This window comes from Momordica charantia (assembly GCF_013281855.1).
Source record: "Momordica charantia cultivar OHB3-1 chromosome 5 unlocalized genomic scaffold, Mcharantia_2.0 BLBB01000005.1, whole genome shotgun sequence".
Classification (NCBI taxonomy): domain Eukaryota; kingdom Viridiplantae; phylum Streptophyta; class Magnoliopsida; order Cucurbitales; family Cucurbitaceae; genus Momordica; species Momordica charantia.
The window spans coordinates 8,157,456-8,180,428 of NW_028275163.1; the positions used below are offsets into that span (position 1 = coordinate 8,157,456).

A 22,973-nucleotide genomic window follows, 5' to 3' on the forward strand; every position below is an offset into this window, starting at 1 on the left:
TCGATCATGTCGATGCTAAGTACGAGAATGCAGATAAAGATGAAGATGCTTCTCCTCGAGACAGTAATCATCGTTGACAATGAAAAGTAAATATGATAAAAAGCTTGGATTAAGAAGCTTAAGGAAATGTGGACATAATTTATAGAGGGTTAACTCTTCCATTTTGAGTGTTCTGTTTCAAACCTATGGTTTAAATTGTATGGTTAATAACATTTTGCAATTCTGTCCTTTCTATTTGGTTGTGGTTTCAGCAAAATTTGGAAAACTCTATCGAATTTAAAGTCGATTTAGTAGCTATTTTGTTTTTCAGTTTTCTGCTTTTGAACATTGGGTTAAAATATTTGGTCTCTAAACTTTTAAAAGTAGAGGTGGAATGCGTTACCGCCTGTGAAACAGCAAAAGAGGCGGTATGTCTGAGGAAGTTGTTAACTAATTTAGAAGTTGTTCAAAACATGAATTTGCCCATAGTGGTGCTGTGACAAATTCTAAAGAACTTCGAAATCACAAAAGAAGCAAGTACATCGAAGGAGAAATAGTGCAACGAGGGGACGTGATTACTTCAAAATTAGAAACGATCGAGTCAATATTCTATAAGATACTAACAAAAATTGGAGCTAGGAATTTATATGTAGAAATTGAAGGGCCACATGTACAAAATTATGGGTGAATTCAAAATTTGGTTGGTTCAAACTTTGGAGGAAAAAAATCATGTAGAAAAACCCCACGGTTCTGGCGACTCTGATCCCAATCTTTACAAAATTTCTAGGCTTTTCCGAACTCTTTTCTGTCTCTTTTTTGTCTCAAATCTGCATATCCATTTCTGAGTTTTCAATTTGTGGGAGAAATTTTGGTTTTCCAATTTTAAGATAAATTTTGTTCATGTCCATCTAAGTGTTTCATTTTTCAGAGAAATTTTGTTATTTCCGTATGGGTTTTCTATTTTCGAGAACCCTTTAAGAATTTCTCCAAAATCCAACAAAAGAATCAGAAAAATGCGAAGGGAATGGAATGATGAGGTCTGATTTATGAGCAGGGGTAAAATTGAAATTAAAGACCAGAAATTCAACACAGTAGAGTGAGAGAATCTATGAAGTTGATGAGTCGGGTAAATTTAATTCACTCTCCTCATTTGTGGGGTTGAAAAATTACATCAAACCCCAACAATTGGAAATCATAATAAATGAGGATGAAACATGGTTCAAACAGAGGACATTCCACTCTGATACCATTTACCCAAAAGCTTAAGCTTATGAGTTGGGTAGATTTAATTTATATATTGGATACCTAATATTTTTATATCTTTCTTTTTAAAAGCCTTAAACCTGCAACCCTAATTTTGCACAGTGCACATGGATCTTAAGTGATAGTTCTCTTAGATTTCTATTTCATCTAGCAAAATAGGGGATTAAATCATTACTTTTGAAATTTAAAGTTTAGGGATCAAATCGTTAATTTAGCGAAAATTTAGAGATCAAATGTGTTTTTTAACCTAAAAACTATATGTTTGTTTACTCGCAGTTTCTTTGCATGCTTATCACATTTGTTAAAAACACATTTGAATCCTTAACTAAATTTAAAAATCAAGAAAAAGATTTTAATAACTTATTTCTAGTTTTCAGAATGAATCACAGAGATGAAAGTTATATTTATAATCTTAATTTTCAAAAACACAAAATTAAACAACAAAGTAACTATCAGATTGAGCCTCAACACTAGTTTAGCCATGACCATTAATTTAGCCATAAAAGTCATAATCTATTATCAATATCAACTGCCTATTTATTGTTCTATTAAAGAATTGGGAAATGACTTTGGAACGAAGCTCCATGGTCCCTCTACCAGAAGTGGCAATCGCTGTTGTTGATGCAGAATTTCATCGAGCTTCGTAGATCGGTTACGAGTAAACTGGAGTGAGCTATTGAGGTGCGATCTTTGAGACAACGGGATCTGCACAAGGAACGAAACTTTGACGCCCAAATTCGTGTGAGCTCGAGCTGTAGTAGGTCATTTTTGGACAAAATAGCGTACTTGGAAATGTGGGGTGTGATGTCCGCAGGAAGGGGAGACAAGACCGTTGGCATCGTTCCGACCAGCGATACAGCTGTCAGGCCCCCAGGTAAACAGTTGACCTGAGGTTGGATTCTTCAGGTGGGTGAAGCTTACGTGTCTCAGATCGACGGGTACGGATGGTCCGTTTTATCCCTTCTAGTGACTTCGAACTAAACAGCAATGTACTCATGTCAGAAACTTATTTTTACAACACCTCTATACTATATATGTTGTTTCAGCTTCATTCCAATCAGGCAAAATAAAAGGGAGGAATTGAAAAGTTATGATTTTGCAAAAGAGACATGGAATTTCATAGGAGTTTGGAGATACATAAAATATAGTCTTGCTTCAAAGTATACGAATGCCAACTTGAGTATAGTTTAGTGGGTTAAGACATATGTATCCAACCATGAAGTTGAGAGTTTGAATCACCCACCCCACATGTTGTACAAAAAAAAAAAATATATATGATTTGAGCGTTATAATTATTTGAATTATAATTAGATTATTTGAATTGGATTTCTTTACTTATATTACTAGGAATTATACTATTATAAATAGGTTATTAGGTTTTTATCTAGCAATTCAATTTAATGAAATCTTATTTGTTGTTCTCCTTATTTTCTCTATTCTTCTGAAAAGTTAACATTATTTACTCTAAAAAATTGTTGCTAAATGTTTATAAATTGCTATTATAATATCAACAATTGTAGCAGTTATTAGATGATTCTAGAGGTTAAGAAATTGTGCTTATCTTGCAACAACGGTTGTATAAAGGGTTGCATTAAGAAAAAAAATAAATGCTAAAATATGGTTACCGGTTTTATATACCATTGTTATATTTCTCGTAATACTGGTTCTATGAGCGATTTATGAACTGTTGCCAAAAGTGCTGGAACGGTTAAAAATAATTAATGTAATATATCTATTTTGTTATAATGATAGAATATACCACTCTTATTTTCATTGAATCTGTTGTTTTTAATTCATGTCGTCAGATCACCAACCAAAATTGAAATTCAATAAAAAAAATTAAACTTAAATAAATGAATATCTATTATAAAACTAAGAACAAGAAGAACAACACAGCGATAGAAGAGTTAAGGTATGAGATTTGAGAAGGAATTAAAAGGAATATTGAAACCTAAGAGGGCTATAGACATCTATTTTAATGTAATATTTATAACAACAATTGAACAACATTTATTTTCTTTTTCCTTTCATATACATTGTCACCTTTTTTTCAAGTTCAAGGTTGGATTGGGAATTTAGAATTTTCAACCTTTTAGTCCGAATATCATAACCAGTTGAACTATGTTCATATTGGCTATATAACGACACATTTGAAGTTCTTGATACAAAAAAAAATAATAATAAACATATAAACTTCATTAAGAAATTTTTTAAAATACATAATGAGTCTCGTTACCCAATTGGACGAGCTTTGTTATGTCTATTGAAAATCCTTGCTTTAATGTCTCTAATAATCTCGTGTTTGATGTTTAACCCTACTTGAAGTGGGTTGCTAGCTCTATGTGGTTTGCAATGTCCTAGCTTGCATCTTCGACCATGACCATGACCCCGAGCACCACCACCTGCGTGTGGGAATTGAGGGATGAATAGAGGGATATTAGGGACCATTAGAGATCGATCTTGGATAATTCTCGTTGCATTTGTGATCTCAATCATGTCGATGCTGACCAAGAGAACAATGACAATTGAAATGAGCATGCTTCTCTTTGAGACCGTCATCATTGACAACGCGAAAACGATTGCGATGAGATGAAGAAGCTTAAAATTTATCAGCATTTATATTAAATTAACTGTTCCATTTTAAGTGATTTTGTTTAAAATATAGTTTGAATTGTATGGTTAACAACTCTCTGACTGTTGATTCAACCAAACCACAAACTTTATTTTAACTTTTTCTTTCTATTTTTTTTCTCTTTATTTGCATTGGTTGGCCTATGAATTTCTTCTTTTATTCTGTAGCCTTCCATTATAAATTTGCTAATTATAAAAAATACCTCTAATAGTTGAATTTAATTTTGCTCTAAATATTTTTAGGTTTAGGTCTTGTACTTTAACGGTGTCTAATGAGTTCCTAAACTATTTTAGATTCTTTTTCCTAAAACTAATGAATTTATTAGACGTAAAATTGAATTTCATGTATAATAGAATCTTAGACTCTCAATTTTGTGTCTAAGAAGTTCATAAATTTTAGAAAATGTTGAATACATCAATGACGATTAAACACAATATCGAAAGTTTAGAAACTTGTTAGATACTTCTTGAAGTTATCATGTTACTATTTTTTTATTTTTAATAAAGAAAAATAATTTCGTCGCTTTTTCAGCGATAAAATTATAAAAATCGTTTTGGCAAAATAGTTTCGTCGGAGACCCATTTTGACATGCGACAAAATGATTTTCATCGCCTCGTCAAAACGACTCCGTTTTAATTTTCTCATCAAAATGGTAGCGTTTTTGGGGGCGACAAAAGCCCTTTCGTCTCCTAGCCCTCTTAAATGGAGCCCCAACCCCCTTTCTCCTCAATTTCTTTCTGCCTCTTCAATTCTCATCCATTTTCGTACTCCACCAAGGTTGCCGCCGTCGGTTTCTTCACAATAATCATGATTTCAATACTAGGTAAATGTATTTGCTTTTTGAGTTTTATTTTTGTATGTCCTATTTTGCGTGTAGAATCATTCATGGTTTGAGGCTTCTTTTAATCGGAGTTCTTTCATCGATCTCTCGTGCATTGAAGGATTTAGTATTATTTGGTACAAATTTTTCTCTTTTGATTTTATTTAAAGTAGGTTTATTATTTACAATTGTGTTATGTTTTGTGTAGGAGTCAATAATTAAATTTTACTTAAATATATATGTTTGGAATTTCTTTAATTTTTTTTAAGACTTTGCTTGTAATTAAGTTAAGATTTCTCTTGTGCATGAAAAATTTAACATTATTTGGTACAATAATTTTCTCTTTTGATTTTATTAAAAGTATGCTTATTGTTTGAATGGATCTATGTATTATGTTTGAATAAAGTTAAATTCTTAATGAAATATATTTGTTTAGAGTTTTTTTTTTAAGATTATTCTTTGTAGGTTTTTTTGTTAAAGTTGGAATAATGAAATTTGCTTCGAACTATGTTTGGAATTAATTTTGTTGCTTAGAATTTGCTTTAAATTATACTTTTAATATATTTGCTTTTGTTTGTTAGAAAACGACGACTTTAAATATTATAGTTGTTTAAAGTTAGACTAAAAAGTTTAGGATTTACACGTTACTCAGATATGAAATGTCAAAACTTAGTATGGAAATGACCATGTGATGTATGTGGAAGGTCGTTTGTACGCGTATGGAATGTGTCCTTATAATGTTCGAAACATATACATTTCATAGAGACGATGTGTCCTTATATACTCGTGTGGAATGTGTCCTTATCAAATTTTTTGCAGGAACAATGTCATCAGGTAGCGATTTGTAGTAGTGTGTTATATGTTGTGTCTCTCATTATTGTTAAATAATCTATTGCTATAGAAAAAGGAAGATGGGACATATTTGAGCCATTTGAGTTGCTTTACGTGACACATTGTCATCCGACAAAGGGTTGGATCAACGAATCCACCCAAATTGAATATGTAATTAAGTACTAATATGATGATATAAATTTAGTGGTAATATCTATTCAGAATTCTAGCTGATATATTTAATTGTGTAAGACAAAATGGTGTAGTTAGTAGAAAAAACAAAAGAAGAAGGCCGAGAATTAAGTGAAGAAGATGTTATGGAGATGACATGAAATTATTTGGGCAGGATTGAGACATAATGCATGATGATCATGTTGTGTTATGCTCGAAGATTCGGTAAACTTGTAACTTATTATATTAGATCAATATGTAAAATACTTATATTTTGACACGTACATATATTTTGCTTTTCAAGTTTGGATATATTGTGTATTTAAAATATGTTTAATTTTAAGTTTAATGTGATTTATCATTTCTATTATTATTTATCCTATGTTTTAGAATGGTAGGAAATATAGTCATACTAGTAGATAACATTGAAGTTTTGTTCCTATTTAGCGACGTAATCACATAATGTCACAATAAAAAAAGAAAAAAAACATACAAATAAATAAAAAAATAAATAGAGACGAAAATAAATCGTCACAAAGCATTTTAGTAGTTGAATTATGGATTTAGCGACGAAAATATTTTCGTCGTTAGTTCCAGCGACGAATATTATTTTCGTCGTTAAGACCAACGACGAAAACATTTATGTCGCTGAGCTTAGCGACGAAAAGTAGTTTTGTCGCTGGGCAAAATAAGAAGTTCGCCGTTGAGGTCAACGATGTATGCCCTTTCGTCGTTGAAGCTCAGTTTGTTTCCAAATTTCTATACAATTTCGATGATGTTCCCAAAAAAGAAGAAACAAGAAACATAGGACTCGTTTGATAACGTTCTCATTTTTTGTTTCTCGTTTCTAATTTTATTGGAAAACCTAAGAATTTTGCAACTAATTATGTTTTTTGTTTCTTAATTTTTTGGAAACATTCTCAAAATTATATAAAATTTTTAAAAACAATCAAAGAAAGTTTCTTGTTTTTTCCGTTTCTAATTTGTTACAAAACATAAATTTAAATATTGTCTGATCAACATTGAATTCATGGGTTTGGGAGCATGCAAATTTATTTTTCTTTATTAAAAACGAGTAAATAGAAACATGAAATGAGAACATTACCAAATGGATCCATAGTTAGTTGTAAAATGTTTAGATTTCTTATAGAAAAAAAAAGTCGAAAACAAGAAACGGAAACATTACTGAAACTATCCTAACCTAAAATATTAAGAGCCAAAAATTAAAACCAGCCGATATCAGAAAAAAAAATTGTATAATTTACTTTGTTTTGTTTTTATGAAAAATTGTATAAATTAGTTTGTTTCAGTTTTGCTCACAGCCTGTGTAATTGGTTTTAATTTTACCATTCACGTTGTAGGAGTTCCAATTCTTTTTTACCGCCAATTTGTTAATTATGTGGTCATTTTAACGAAGAATAGTCTTTTTTTTTAATCAATAAATTAATGTAATTAAGGTAAAGTTGAAAATTTTAAGATGCTAAACTACTTGGATAAAAAGGAATTTCGTATAATGCAGTGTAACAGAAAAAAGAAAGTTTAAACACTCTTTTGTTCTCTATCATTTCCATTTTGATTTCTATACCGAAAGCGCCTATTTTTTCGATATTTTCAACATTTATTTATTTTTATTCTTGTACTTTAAAAAAAGTGGACATTTTTAGTCCCTATTTGTAAAATTTTAATACAAACTTTATATACCATGGAACTTTTTAACGTAAATTTGTGACTATATTTAAAGAGATTTAGTAGTCCTTTCTATAACAATTTTATTTCTAATTTTCTATTTTTAAAAATTATGTTTGCTTCCTCACCTTTTTTTTTTTTTGAATGTTTTTCATCTTTTTCAAAAAAACATATTTGAATTCTTAGAAACAAAATTATAAAGCTCCATTTATGATCTCGGTGATTTTAAAAAGTGATTATTTTTTATTCATTTCATTTTTATTTTTATCATCAATCATTAAATTTCTTAAATCGTATTCATAAATTTGTATTAAAGAATTTTCATTGAATATAAAATTTATAAATTTAAAGTACAATATGGACCGACCGAATTGAACATTTTGAAACTAGTATTTAAACTAATAAACTACCTGAACCATATTCTAGACCCAAACAAATGAGCTCCTTCAATACATAATCGAAGATTTTGGATTCCAAATAGGATATTCTCAAAACATAAAAAATGACTCACTTATGTGGAACTTTATTACAAAAATGGCCAAAGCATGATTTTTCATACATTGTAGTTGCCAACAATTTCCATATTCACCTGCAAAAGAAGACAGCATTCTTAGGCACACAAGACACGCACGAATTCTAAACGAACAATATCAAACAACTTCTAAAGTCCGTTCGATAACAATTTCATTTTTTAGTTTCCTCGTATATTTGTTAGGTCCGTCATTCATCTCAAACACATTTGAATTCTTAGCCAAATAAAAAATAAAACAACCACAAAAACAACACCAACAATTTTACAAACTACATTTTTTAGTTTTCAAAAAAAGTAGTAAAGAACACACAAGTGGAAGCAATGGTTGTAAACATAATTATCTAAACCAAAATAGTTATCAAACAAGCCTAGAACCTTTTGTATTGATAAATTGAATAGAGACCCAAAATATATATAACATTTCAGAACACATCAAAATTTAATTGCCAATCAAGTTATATCAACTGTCCTTTTAATCTGCTGATGCAATGTATTCAACAGATTGTAAATGATGTTTCTTTGAGGATGCAAGGAATCTCCAGCTAAAAAAAAGTTCTTCTTTCCTTCCACTTCAATCCAACTGCAACCAGGTGGCTTTTTCAAATCCTTCTCTCTCATCAGCTTTCTTACTTCCAGCACCCCATCCCATTTTGAATCTGCAGCATACAGGTTTGACATAACTACATAATTTCCTATATCATCACTTTTACTTTCAAAAACATGCTCTGCCACAAGAACCCCCAACTCCACTTCATGGTGGGTCTTGCAGGCACCCAACAGTGTCCCCCATATGTTAGCATCAGGCTCGACAGGCATCCCGATCGCAAAAGAATATGCGTCGTTGATTCGGCCGCCCCGAGAGAGGAGATCGACTACACAAGCATAGTGTTCCATGGTTGGTTGCATATGGTGAACCTCTTCCATAGAATGAAATATGTTTAAACCTTGATTTACAAGACCGGTATGACTACAAGCAGATAAAATAGCAGTCATGACCACGTGGTCTGGCTTTACGCCAGACTCGAGCATGTTATTGAAAACCTTGAGTGCCTCCTCTCCCTTCCCGTGCATGGCATACCCACTTATCATTGACGTGAACATAACCAAGTCCTTCTGAGAGCTTGATTGGAAAAGTTTATACGCACAGCCTAGGACTCCGCATTTTGCATATGCGTCGAGTAAAGCTCCCTCTAAGTAACCATCCTCAAAACATGATCTGATTGAATATCCATGGCATTCTTTCAACAGATGGAATGATGCCATTTCATTGCATATGGGAAGGAGGCTCATAATAGTCACTGTATCTGGTTTCATACCCTCAGTTTGTAACCTACGGAAAAGGCTGAGAGCATGACCAGGACAATTGTTTTCAGCATAAACCCGAACCATCAGATTCCAGGTTGTAAGATCAGTTTCAGTCATCCCGGAAAATATCGTAAGTGCATCATTGGGTGACTTACAGTTAACATAGCAAGAAATCATTGAATTGCACGTCACCAAGTTTCTTTTTCCTGATGAGCTTTCAAAAATCTTTAACGCATAATCTATATTACCACATTTCGAATATGCATCAAGAAGAGCATTGACCGTAGTAGGACTAGAATCACCTTCAAACAAACAAGCTCTAACCGAATAACAATGAGTCTCCTTAACTTTCCATACTCCTGAAACTGTGACGCAAAAACTGATTATACTCAAGATAGTAAAAGAATCAGGTTTGAACCTTTCTTGCAGCATCCAGTCAAGGAGATGCACGAACCGAGTACCGTGCCCGGGCTCGGCAAAAGCATTGAGCATTGAGTTCCACGATATCAAATCTTTCCTAGAAATCAAGGAAAATGATTCAAATGCTGATTTTACATCATGACATTTGGCATAGAAGCTAACTAAAGCATTTCCAACTGCTGAATCTTCTCTTAAGATTGGATGACGAAGAATATAACCATGGATCATTTTCCCCACTCGCAAGTTTTGGGAGTATGCACAAGAAGGTAAAGCACTAATCAATGTTACAGAATCTGGCTCAATCCCTAAGCTTAGAAACTTGCAGAAGAGATCTACTGCTTCCAACCACTCATCATTTAATGAATACCCAGAAATGATAGTATTCCATGAAACTAAGTCTCTCTGCTTCATGTTCCGGAACAAGATCTCTGCTTCTTCCATCTGTCCAACCCTCAAATAAAGGTTCATCAATGCATTGCAGACAGAAATATCTTCCATCAAGTTAGTCCTGCGGTGTACATAACCATGGATCTCTCTCCCAAAGCGGTACGAAATATTCTTAGCAAAGGAAGCACAAACAGGTAAAATACTAGCAATTGTTACATAATTTGGTTCTATTGGTTCTTCCAGCATCAGATTGAACAATCGTAATACATCAAACAATAAATTCTTCTCTGCTAAAGCAGAAATTATAGCATTCCATGAAACAACATCTTTGTGAATAATGCTGTTAAATGCAGCATATGCATCGTATTGCAGTTGCCCAGATTTGGCATACATCGATATGAGAGCATTTCCAACAAGAGTATCCCTTTCCAATCCAGATTTCATTATGTGGGAATGTATGCTCTTCCCAACACCAGCTTGCACTACGCGAGCACAAACCGGAAGAATGGTAGCAATTGTAATAGCACTTGGCTTCACTTCCCCCTCCGAATGCATCTTAACAAACAATCTCATAGCCTCAGTATCATGTACTTGAGACCCACAATACCCAGATAATATTATGTTCCAGGTAACAACATCACGATGATCCAATTGTTCAAATAGTTTCCAACAATCATCAAAAACACCACATTTGGCATACAAGTTCAGCAGTCCTTTGTACACAGACTGGCAAGCCAATTCCCCCTGTTTCACTAAATAACCTTGAAGTGCCTTTCCCACGTTGACGGCAGAAAGAGCAGCACATGATTTGAAAACAGCAGCAAAAACATGGTTATCAGGCTTAAAGCCTGATGAGCATTGGAACTTTTGAACAAAAAGGCAAAAAACTTCTTGGTGTTTTGCATTTAGACAAAGATTTCTAATCATGGAACTACATGACATGAAATCCAGTGGATGCATTTCTACAGGGAGCTCTTACAGCTTATAGTCCAATCACTGGAATTGACAAAATTAGTAAGTTGGCAACACTCATCAATGCCTTCTTGAAACCAACAAGGTGTTAGGTACCTGAATACAAAAACCTAACAAGAACTGATAGCCTTTCGAGAGGATTATCTCTCTCCCGAAAAACTCTCTCAAGTTCCTTACCAAAATACAATTCTCCAAGATATCCTTCTCCTCTCCCTCCTACTCCTATTTATAACAAACTCACCCCTAATAGGACTCTCACATTGCCCCGCCCTTCAAAGACACCTTGTCCTCAAGGTGTGCATACACAAAAACAAATTTACTTCTTTTTTTTCTGTTTTTTTTTAAACACTAAACACAAACAAAAAATAGAGAACTATCTCAAACCCTAGATGAACTGTTTATTCTAACGGATGAGCGACCGACGGAGTGCGATGGTGGCAGTGGTGTGTGACAAACAACTGTGGACGATGGTGTACCACGGCGACGACGTACGGCGGATGGTGGCGGCAGCAGACGATGGCGCGCCGTGGTGTGCGAAAAACGATGGCGGCTTTGGTGTGACGAACTTCGGTGGGTGATGGTTTTCACCGGCGGCATACGGCAGATGACGGCAGCGGCAGGCTGTGATGGCAGACGATTGATGACAACTGCAGATTCCTAGGTGGAAGGCGGCGGACATTGAGAAGGTGGACGGCGGCAGTGTACGAGTTGTCCGGGCAGTGGCAGCGATTGAAGGAGGCCTGCGATGGTGTGCAACCAATGATGGCGAAAAGTGGTGTGCGGCGGATGGTGGCGGCGGCAGACGACGACGGAGGCACAGGTGGCGGGCGGCGGTCGGCGGTCGGCGGCTGCCTAGGGTGGAAGGTCGGCTGCTTAGGGGGAAAATGGTGAAGTGGCAGCTAGGGTTAGTTTAGATTCTAGGTTCAAGATCAAGGACATCCCGGCCCAAAGCCCATCTTGTATTTAAAAGTCCTGGGCCTCAACCATTTTATGCAATACCAGCCCATTCCCCTTAGCATCTTCCAATTTCAGCCCATTCCTTTCATATTTGTCGACAGACAAATTAGGGCACAGAATCCTTACCGTCCCTCTTTTCTTCTCCGACCATCTGAAACACAGATGGCGGCACCACCCTTCCTGTTTCTCCGACCACCCAAACATTCGCCGGCGATGCCTTCCATCAGTCCTCTGTCTCTTTTTTCTTTCATTTTCGTCTGGATTTCCTACTTTTCTCCATACTTTAGACGCCAACAATCGTCGGCCATCCTTCAAGTCTTGTGGGATTTTAAGTCGTTCTTCTTGCAATCGTGCTGGACCCTTCTTTTTTCGCCGCTTCTTCATCGGAGAACCACCGTACAAATCCGATCCAACCATTCTCGGACTCTTGCCGTTTCTTTTTGGATATTCAATTTCTTCTTCATCCCCCCTTTTCGATCTTCTGTGGTCGGTGTTTCCTTCATCCTCTCTTCCTTAGCATCTTCATATTCGGTTGAGGGTAATTTTTCTCCAATTTTCTCAGTGAATCGCTGCACGACGCCACTTTCCCTCTGCGGTTGAATTTCCATTGCACTCCAGTCCACATTCTCGGGTCTGATCGTCGGCTTCCAGCAATCTTTCGTCCCTGCTTTTGAATGCTCTTTGTCGTTGCCTCTTCCTTCCTTGATCTCTCTTCTTCCTCTCTAAGAGTAAATCTCTTTTGCATTTCTTCCGTGATTCGAATCATTTCATTTGAACGTTTCGTCATTTCTCTCAACGATTTCTGCAACTCCATTCCTATCAATAATCTCCATATCCTCGTAACTGTCTCGAATGAAAGATTCAGATTCATGGCCAGGACGAACTTGATACCAATTTCTTAGGTACCTGAATACAAGAACTGATAGCCTTTCGAGAGGGCTATCTCTCTCCCAAAGAACTCTCTCAAGTTCCTTACCAAAATACAATTCCCCAAGATATCCTTCTCCTCTCCTTCCTACTCCTATTTATAACATACTCACACCCTAATCTAATTACAATAATACCCGTTCACTAACAACTAATAATATTCTCCTATACCCCTAATAAGACTCTCACACAAGGCATCCGAATTAACCTCCTGATAATATCCATATATGTCGAGAAGCTAGGACCGAACAACTAACAATATATTGAAATATAAAATGTAGAAGAACTACAATATAACCCAAGTATTAGAGGTACTTGGACCCTCCCCTCTTGAGATATCACTCCAAGCTTAAACCACATCAAACAATTGGATACCTTCATTCTTACACCCTCACTATATTTATAACAACTCTCCCTAACAACTTCCATATCTAATTAGTAAAGGCCCGTTTGATAACCATTTCTACTTTTGATTTTGATTTTGGTTTTTGGTTTTTGGTTTTTCTTGTTTTTTGTTTTTTGTTTTCTATTTTTAAAAAACAAAAACCATATATGTTTGATAATTGGTTTTTGGTTTCTTGTTTTTTAAAAACAGAAAATCAAACATGTTTGATATCCATTTTTTCTTTTCCATTTTAAAAATACCAAAAACCAAAAATCAAATAGGTGTTTGATAACTATTTTTTATTTTACGTTTTTTTCTTAAAATAAAATGTATAGAAAATTATTTTTCTAATACTATTTTAACTAATATATATGGGAACCTAAATCTATTTCAAGTTGTTTTGAATATCTAACACCCGCTCCAATGACAATGAGATGAACGTTCAAATATATAAACATATCAAAAAATGAACAAATCCGCCACCACTAATATTCATTTAACAGTACATTTACTCTTAATGTTTACTAATAACTACTCGTTTAGTGAAAATAAGATAACAAAAATTAGCAAGAGTAATAGTCAACCTCGCGTTTGAGTTGCCATCCAAAATTGATCTTTGATTCACTTTCATTTGCTTTCAGCATCCTAAATATCAGTACAGATGGTCTTCATGGTTGTCATTGATTCACTTTCATTTCCTCTCAGCATCATAAATATCAATTCTGAACAAAAAGCAAAGCATCAAGTTTTCCCCTTTCTTACATTTATGTCCATTGTCCGCCAAATTTCATCTATCTTAAATAAAAAGCCTTCCACTTCCACCATTAAAAAGTTTTAGCCAGAGATCATTCTTAATTCTTTTCGATAAGAAACAACATTTTCATTGAGATAAATGAATAAAGACTACAATAAGAGGGCATACCAAAAAACAGCCCAGCAAAAGGAAACCCCTAAAGAAACGGGCTCCAATCCAAAAGTATGACTCCTAACTGATAATTACAAAAAGCCTTAGTGACTGATCCCCATAGAGAAGAGTTAAATCTAATAAGATCCCACACATAATCCACAGATCTCTCCACTTCCCTAAAAATTCTATTGTTTCTCTCCTGCCAAATACCCCATAGAGTAGCCAGAAAACACGCTTGCCAAAGAAAACGTCCTTTGTCTAGAAACGGGGGGAATAACAATACTTCCTCCATCATCGCCCTACAATCTCTAGAATGGGCCCAAACAATTCCAAAAAATCTAAAGAAACGAAGCTATAACTCATTCGCGAACTGACAAGACCACAACAAATGATCAAGATCCTCTGAAGCATTCTTACACAGAACACACCATTATGGACCCAAACAAAGGGAGGACATCCTCTGGATCCGACCCAAGGTATTAACTTTTCCAAGTAAGACTTGCCACCCAAAGAACTTAATCTTCTTTGGAATTTTAATCTTCCAAAGCGAGGTGAACCAAGGGGTCAACAGGGACGGAGAAGAAGAAGAGGACGACGAGGAGTTCAAGATATGGAAAAAGGAGCTACAAGAAAAACCTTTCGAAGGATTGGGGGTCCACACCCTCACATCATCCCTCCCAACAAATAAGAAAACTCTAGATAGCTGATCCAGTAATTCGAAAACTCTGACGATTCCCGATCAGTCAAGGAATGGGTGAGCCCCAAAGAGATGGACAAACCCTCTTCTGCAGAACTTAAAACCTCGACCACTGAAAGGAGTTTCTTATCAGATAGAAAGTAGATCCGAGGGAAAGCAAGACACAAGGGTTTGTCGCATATCCAAGTATCCTCCCAGAAGTACGTATTAAGACCTTCCCCCACAAAGACACGTAAAGAATGAGAGAAAATAGGGAAACCCAAAGCAATAGCCTTCCAGGGATTGTAGTTGCTAACTCTAGCCCCACCTGCCTGAACCTAACCACACGGATGAAGCTCATACTTACTCACTGCAACTAGCTGAATATTCCAAACCCAGATCATTCTTAATTCTTACAGACATGGGATGTTTTGTATCTTTTTCTTTTTCTTCCTTCTTTAGGAGATTGAAAGTTGGCTGAATATTCCAATCCCACTCTCTCCCCACCCTTATTTCATAATATTATGCAAAGATGAAATAACAAGAAACACTACAACTAGCTGACTCGCAACTTCCAGTAATAAGGTAAAGGTTCAAAGACCCAAAAAACAAATGATACAAACAAATCTACCACAGCCATGAATTCCTCTCAAGAGAGAACAAAGGGAAAATGAGAACCCAAAGAACTACACACAAAGTCAGACCTTTTATCTACAAAGGCTAGAGAAACAAAAAGAAAAGGTGATAAAAATAGCTTCCCCTTTTAGGCCCTTGCAATAAATCTCTCTCACTGGGTAAGTTTCAAGCCTACTACAAGCTATTGACCTTTGCCTAACATTCCAAAGATATCAAATGGATATTAAACAAAATGTCTCCTCCATGTTGACAAAGCAAAAAAGTACTCTTTCTTCTTATTCTTCTCCTTATCCTCCCTCCCTATTTAATTTCCTCATTATCTGATCCCTCCCTATTTAATTTCCTCATTATCTGATACTGTATCACATTTCAAAAGTTGCAGATATTTCAAACAAACCAAAAAACAACAAAAAAGAGAAAGAAACAAAGAAACAAAGAAAAATCAAGAAATGTCTCAAATGCTCAAATGTCCCCATCCATTTTAATAAAGTAAAGAAACCCCACATTGAAAATCTAAACAGAGCAGAAAGAAAGTAGAAATTAATGGAATTACCAAACACAATAGTGATACCCCGACATTGTCCCATTATTTGAATGAAGAAGCCAAAAAAATCGTAAAGGGAAACAAATATTATAAAAGAAGAAGATGAAGCGTCAGAACTAACCACCCCCAAGAAGTAACCGATAATATTAGATGAAGGAGAAGGGTAAATTAGGAATCGCGAAATAAAAAAGTTATGGAGGAAAATGAGGAATACATAATGGCCGGGGTTTTGTTCTTCCTCCTAAAGCTATTATTTATTGCATTGATTGGTAATGAACTTCCTCCTTAGGCTTAAAACAGTGGAAGAAAAACTATGAACAGGAATTGAAGAAATCTCCGAAGACAGAGACATTCAAGTTTGAAACCGATTCAATTAAAAAATGCACAACTCAGAAATCAAAATATCACTAACAAATCCGACACTAACCAGAAAAAAAGTTTCGAACATCATCCCAGCCATGAACTCGCGAAATCCTTAACCTAAAAATGCAATTACAGTAAGAAAGAAAGGAAATGGCCGAACAGATTGAACATGAACTCACCTAAATGTGGAAGAAAACTCGGCAAAGATCAAGGAGCTCTGAGTTGTCGAAGGAGCTCTAGGGCTTGCGTTTTTTTCAAGACATATTCCCAAGAAATTAAAACGTAGCCTTCAACAACAGCAAAAGAAAACCCTAATTGGATCGACTGCTATGGTAGAGCATCCATGGGATGTCGGCGGCCGGTGGTGTCCGACAGATGACGGCAGAGATGTGGGCGCTGGTGGGCGGCAGAGACACGAGCGGTGGCCGGCAAACAATGGCGGTTGACTGTGGCGGCTTCGGTTTCTCTGGGATGGACGCTCGGGTCAATTTTGTAATATTTCATCTAAATATCTATATAAACTCATCTCATACATTATAACTTAAAATACAAAACGAATAATATTAAAGCTCGACTTGGTTTCCAAAATTGTGTGGCAGTGGATTGTAAAGGAAAGAGTGGTGGACTTGCCTTGATGTGGCAGGAGGAAGTATGTTTCAACCTGATCTCTTTCTCCTTCAACCACATTGATGGGTGGTTGGATTTCGAAAACTATGAGTGACGTTTGACAGGCTTCCATGGGAACTCGGAGGAGGGGAGGGGAGGGTTTGCTTGGGATTTGTTGAGAAGACTCAAAGGGAATGTTTCGACTCCTTGGCTAATAGGAGTTGATTTTAACGGGATTCTGCATCATGAAGAGAACAAGGGGTCGTAGAAAGGATGAGAATTTGATTTCTGATTTCAGAAATGTGGTGGAATGATTGTGATCTTGTTGACTTGGGATATGGAGATGCCTACACTTCGTGTAATGGGAGGCCAAATGAGCAAACTGTCTTTGAAAGGCTGGACCGAGTTCTTTGTAACTCAGCCTGGACAGAGACTTTTGCCCACAACATTATTCGTCACTTGGCTTATAGAACTTCGGACTACAGACCTTTGGAGGTGAGAGTTTGTCACAGGCCATCTAGGCCTCCAAAAGCCCCCAAAAGAATTTTCAGATTTGAAGACACATGATTCGAAGACTCGAGCTGTGAATCTCTTTCTCCTTGAACCACATTGATGGCTTGGTGGATTTCGAAAACTATCAGTGGCGTTTGACAGGCTTTCATGGGAACCCGGAGGAGGAGAGGAGAGGGTTTGCTTGGGATTTGTTGAGAAGACTCAAAGGGAATGTTTCGACTCCTTGGCTAATAGGAGTTGATTTTAATGGGATTCTGCATCATGAAGAGAAACAAGGGGTCGTAGAAAGGATGAGAAGTTGATTTTTGATTTCAGAAATGTGGTGGAATGATTGTGATCTTGTTGACCTGGGATATATTGGAGATGCCTACACTTGGTGTAATGGGAGGCCAAATGAGCAAACTGTCTTTGAAAGGCTTGACTGAATTCTTTCTAACTCAGCCTGGACAGAGACTTTTGCCCACAACATTATTCGTCACTTGGCTTATAGAACTTCGGACTACAGACCTTTAGAGGTGAGAGTTTGTCACAGGCCGTCTAGGCCTCCAAAGACCCCCAAACGAATTTTCATATTTGAAGACACATGGTTGGAAGACTCGAGCTGTGAATCAGTTGTTCTTCAAGAGTGGTCAAAGGAGCGTTTTGATGGTAGTTCCTATATGCTGGCCTCAAAATTGCAGCTTGTGCAAAGGAGCTCTCTTGATGGGGGCAGGAAAAAAGCGGAGTTATAGAGCTAGAATGAAAAAGGCCGAGGCGAACCTACAATCATCAATTAGGAGGCTCCCAAGCTCAGAAAATAGGGACGATATCCGGAAAGTGGAAGCTGATTTAGAGCAAATTTTGAAAGAATAAGAGATCTATTGGCGCCAACGTTCGAGAGAATTATGGCTCAAATGGGGAGATCGTAACATGAAGTGGTTCCATAATAAAGCCTCTTATAAACAGCGCATGAATGAAATAAAGGGGCTTTATGATAACCAAGATGTATGGGCGGAATATAAGGACCAGATTACGGGTATGATCTCTAATATTTCTCCGATCTTTTTTCTTCTTCCCATCCAAGCGAGTCTGATATTTTAAATGATACTAATTGGGAGTTGAGTAAAAAGTTTGATGCAGAAGAGATACCAATTGTCTTAAGCCAAATTCATCCAATAAAGCTCCAGGGCCGATGGTTTCTCGAGAAACTTCTATAAGAAGTTTTGGCATATTGTGGGAAATGAGGTTACGGAATGCTGTTTAAATTTACTTAATAACGTATTGGATTTGAAGGATCTGAATGAGACTATGATTATGATGATCCCTAAAATAAAGGCCCCTCTCAGGGTGTCAGATTTCAGACCTATTTCCCTTTGTAATGCGTGCTACAAAATAATATCGAAGGTCTTGGTGAACAAATTGAAGAAAATGTTGGATAAGATAATTTCCCCCTACCAAATTGTCTTCATCCCAAAAAGGCATATTACTGATAATGTTATTCTAGGGTTTGAATGCATTCATTCGCTTCGTAATAAAAAATCCAGAAATTCTGCTTTGGCAGCTCTGAAGCTGGATATGAGTAAGGCGTATGATCGGGGTGGAGTGGAGGTACCTTGAAGCTATTATGTTGAAGTTGGGTTTTGATAAAGGTTGGGTTGATCTGATTATGAATTATGTTTGTTCGGTGTCTTTCTCTTTTAAGTTCAATGGTGAGAAAGTAGGCCACATTATTCCCCAAAGGGGTCTGAGGTAGGGGGACCCCCTTTCGTGTTATCTATTTATCTTGTGTGCTGAGGGCTTGTCCGGCCTCCTTTGTTAAGCCTCTAGCAGAAAGAGATTAACAGGTTTGTCCATTATGCGTCAGAGCCCGCCTTTAACCCACCTCTTTTTTTGCGGATGACAGCCTCCTTTTTTTCAAGGCTAAGCTTGGTGAAGGATAGAAAGTGCTTGACTGCCTCAAAGTACGAAATTGATTCTGGCCAGATGATAAACTATGAGAAATCAGTTGTTGTCTTCAGCCCAAACACTCAGGCAGGGATTCGAGGTTGTATCTAGTATGGTTGATTGCCATCACCATTACCTAGAAATAGGTATATGCACTTTAACTTTATTAAAGACCGAGTTTGGAAGCATCTTCAAGGTTGGAAGGGAGACTTTTGTCAATAGGAGGTGCTTATTAAAGCTATTGTTCAAGCTATGCCGTGTTATACTATGTCTTACTTTCGATTGCCTAAAAAGCTGATTAATGACATCAACAGTATGATTGCTCGCTTTTGGTGGGGTGCGAGAGAGAAAGACAGGAAAATCCATTGGGTTGGTTGGAAATCTTTGTGCAAACCGAACAGTTTGGGGGGAATGAGCTTTCGTGATTTGGAGCTTTTCATCAAGGCTTTTCTTGCGAAACAATGTTGGAGGATCCTGAATAATCCTTCTTCAATATTGGTGTAGGTCCTTAAAGGTCGGTACTTGTAGCATAAATTGCTTACCGCAAGTATACGAGTCAAGTTTTAATAAAGTGGTAATTCAATACTGATATCGTCCTCTGAATTGGATTTCTATATCACTCAAGTACCATAGATACAATCGCTCAATTTTATTTAGAGAATCAAAATCAAAAGGGAGAATATATTCAAAGCAAATAAACATGCAATAATAAAGATAAAAACAATGGGGAGAAAGGTCCTAGGGAATTGATTACACCTATTGAATCTATGAACCAACTACTTAATTACCCAAGATTAAACGAAGTATTAATTCTATAGGCCAAGAACTCTCAAATCTCAACTACCTCTCCCGACCGTAAGCTAATTCTCCTTACTAATAAAGAAACCAATATCCATATCTAGTTTCTATAACACGTAAAAGTTTTATTAAGCAAGTCTTTAAACGACCTCTAAAAGACTCATAAATCTCCCGATCTTATAACCCCTTTAGTTATGCATCACAGTTCTAACTCTCAACCACCTTTCCGGGGCGTAAGATTTCAAGTATAATATCTGTTGGGTACGAATTTTAGTCTGCCATATGTCATGATCCGAGAGGATAGTTGAATTGACACCCACACGAAATAAAGAAATTGACCCAAAATCATTTAGGTCGGCGGATAAGGTACCAAGAAGCCGAGCCGACCTTCATCAAAGTCTGTAACGTTGTCTCTTCCGAACCCGACAACACGCCGCATTTTTAGGGTGTGTCAGAGTTCCTGTCGGGTCCAGTTTCTATAAATAGAAACTCTTGCCTTAAATGCAAGGTACGCAACCTAGATAGAATCGGCAAGTTAGCTTGGACTACAACTAACTTGCTCGTCGGAGTGCTAACTTTGTTTTGCAGGTCCCCCAAGTGCTTTGGGAGGCCATCTGGCAATTCAGAGAAGATCATTCAGTCCATTCCGACCTACACCTAATCCGAGCTCAGTGATTTCAAGCTCAAACATTTTGGCGCCATCTGTGGGGAACGACATATTTGAAAGTCAGTCTCACTTTTGCAATCTCAACTAATGGCCCAAACCGGATCCCATCAATCACGATCTTAGCGATCCGCTCTCCAGGATGGGGGGCCCCCATCCTCAATGCCCCTCCTCGCCGCACGTACTCTCAGGTGGCTGGAACACTGGTTGTCGAGCGACAGCCTCAGGCGGGGGCCATTAGGGAGAATGGAGGTCGGCCTGCCACATTTGATCCCATAGTGGCTCGGGACTTCCACCTTGCCTCAGATCAGTTTCCACCACTACAGCCTCAGAGGAACGGGCTGCCGCCCCGTGCTCCTCGTCTTCGTAGTTGGGGAAACACGGGTGCGCATTTTTGGGCAAGTGCCGACGTGGGTGTGGATCCTGTCGTGGTAGCTAATGTGATCGTCGAGCTCACAAAAGTCAAGGCACGGCTAGAAGCGGTCGAGAGGGGTAGCGAGGTGTCCGATTCTTCTGTCTCCAGAGATCCCACCAGAGGGAAAGGGCTGCTGCATCCGACCAAAAAGAACGAAATATCAATTCCGACCTTGTAGTGAGGCCCGAGCTGGAGCGCCCTCACGAAAGCCTCAACACCTAAGGATGGGCGGCACCTCGGGAGCACAGGTATGAAGCCACCCTTAGCAGGACGACCAGGTGGAAGACCAACGCCCAAGGGTCCGACCAATTCGGACCCATCAGGCATCGATCGATAGCTACAACGCCCACTAGGGCCGAGGTGAGGGGCCACCGAGACAACGATGGGCGGTACCCGAAAATCAGGAGTACCAAGTCGACTTACGGTGCAAGAGAAGCCCGGAGGTCAATGACCAAGAGAGGTCCTCCCAGGGCGATCACTCATTTCGATCCGAGGTGGACCTCCTCCGAGACTAGTTTCAGAAGGGGATAGAGGACCTCAAGCGGCAGTGCAGGCCCCTAGATCCACATCGCGCGGTCGAGTAGGAGGAGCCGCATTTCTCCCAAGCAATCTTGGACGTGCCCATCCCGCCGAGGTTCAAAGCTCCAGTCATGAGCTCTTATGACGGGTCCAGGGATCTAGTCTCGTATGTTGAGGTGTTCGAGGGAAAGATGGATTTTTTGGTCACAAGCGACGCTAGGAAATGCCGAGCATTCCAAATAGCTCTAAAAGGCTCGGCGAGATTGTGGTACTGACAGCTGAAGCCCAGGTCAATCGACAGTTATCAACAGTTAAGAAAGTTGTTCATCAATCAGTTCTCAGCTCGGCAGTTGTTGAAGTTGTCGCCTTCTCACCTTGAAACAGTTAAGCAACGAGACAACGAGTCCCTTACGGAGTACATCGCTCGGTTTATGGATGAGCATGTCAAGGTGGTGAGTTGTACTGACAACATCGCCATGATATACTTCACAACAGGGTTGAACGACAGAAACTTAACGATTGAGTTCGGAAGCCGTCTGCCGGCCTCCCTGAACGAAATTCTTGCCCGAGCTTGCCAGTATATCGACGGCCTGGAGTTGTGGAAGGCCAACGGAGCCAGGCGAAGCAGTCGCGGTAAAGATCGGGACCAGAAGTCCTCTTTTCTAAGAAGCGGCGTGGTGATGATCGAAGTTCGTCTCGGCGAACTGACGACGACAAAAATAGAGGCCGACGCGACGAGAGGGTCCCCTCAGATCGTCGAGGGCTGAAGTTCGACAGGTTTACTCCGTTGAACGCCTCAATCGCAGAGATTTACGCTGCAGTCGAAGACACCGACATGAAGGCGCTGTTCGCAGTCCTAGAGAAGCTCCGCCGACCCTCGAAAAAGCGAGACAAGTGACTCTACTGTCGACTCCATAAGGACTACATCCACGATACCTCCCGTTGCTTCCATCTGAAGGAGCAGGTCGAGGATTTGATCCGGAGAGGTTATTTGAAGAAGTATGCCGGCAGCAGAGAACGAGTTGAGCTAGAGGGATCGACTCGGGAGGAGAAGCGAGAAAGATCACAGCCGCCCATACGAAAGGAAGATTATCATGCCATTATAAACACCATTCACAAGGGTCCGAGCAGGGGACAGTCAG

At 38.0% G+C, this 22,973-nt stretch overlaps 1 protein-coding gene and 2 long non-coding RNA genes across 3 annotated transcripts; 1 reads left to right on the top strand and 2 right to left on the bottom strand.

Moving 5' to 3' along the window:
- The first annotated feature begins 4,471 nt into the window (after positions 1–4,471).
- Positions 4,472–6,071, top strand: LOC111015166 (uncharacterized). The gene is made up of 2 exons (XR_002601986.2): positions 4,472–4,697; positions 5,514–6,071. It is a non-coding gene; the product is annotated as an uncharacterized LOC111015166 (long non-coding RNA).
- A 1,677-nt stretch (positions 6,072–7,748) lies between these two features.
- LOC148211236 (uncharacterized) lies at positions 7,749–18,875 on the bottom strand. The gene is made up of 3 exons (XR_015790901.1): positions 16,573–18,875; positions 13,852–13,989; positions 7,749–7,971 (listed from the first exon to the last, which is right to left on the bottom strand). It is a non-coding gene; the product is annotated as an uncharacterized LOC148211236 (long non-coding RNA).
- On the bottom strand, positions 8,267–13,248 carry SLG1 (Tetratricopeptide repeat (TPR)-like superfamily protein). Its single transcript, XM_022290164.2, has one exon. The coding sequence runs from the start codon at positions 10,984–10,986 to the stop codon at positions 8,365–8,367; it is 2,622 nt and encodes an 873-aa protein (XP_022145856.1). The 5' UTR covers positions 10,987–13,248; the 3' UTR covers positions 8,267–8,364.
- Positions 18,876–22,973: the final 4,098 nt, after the last annotated feature.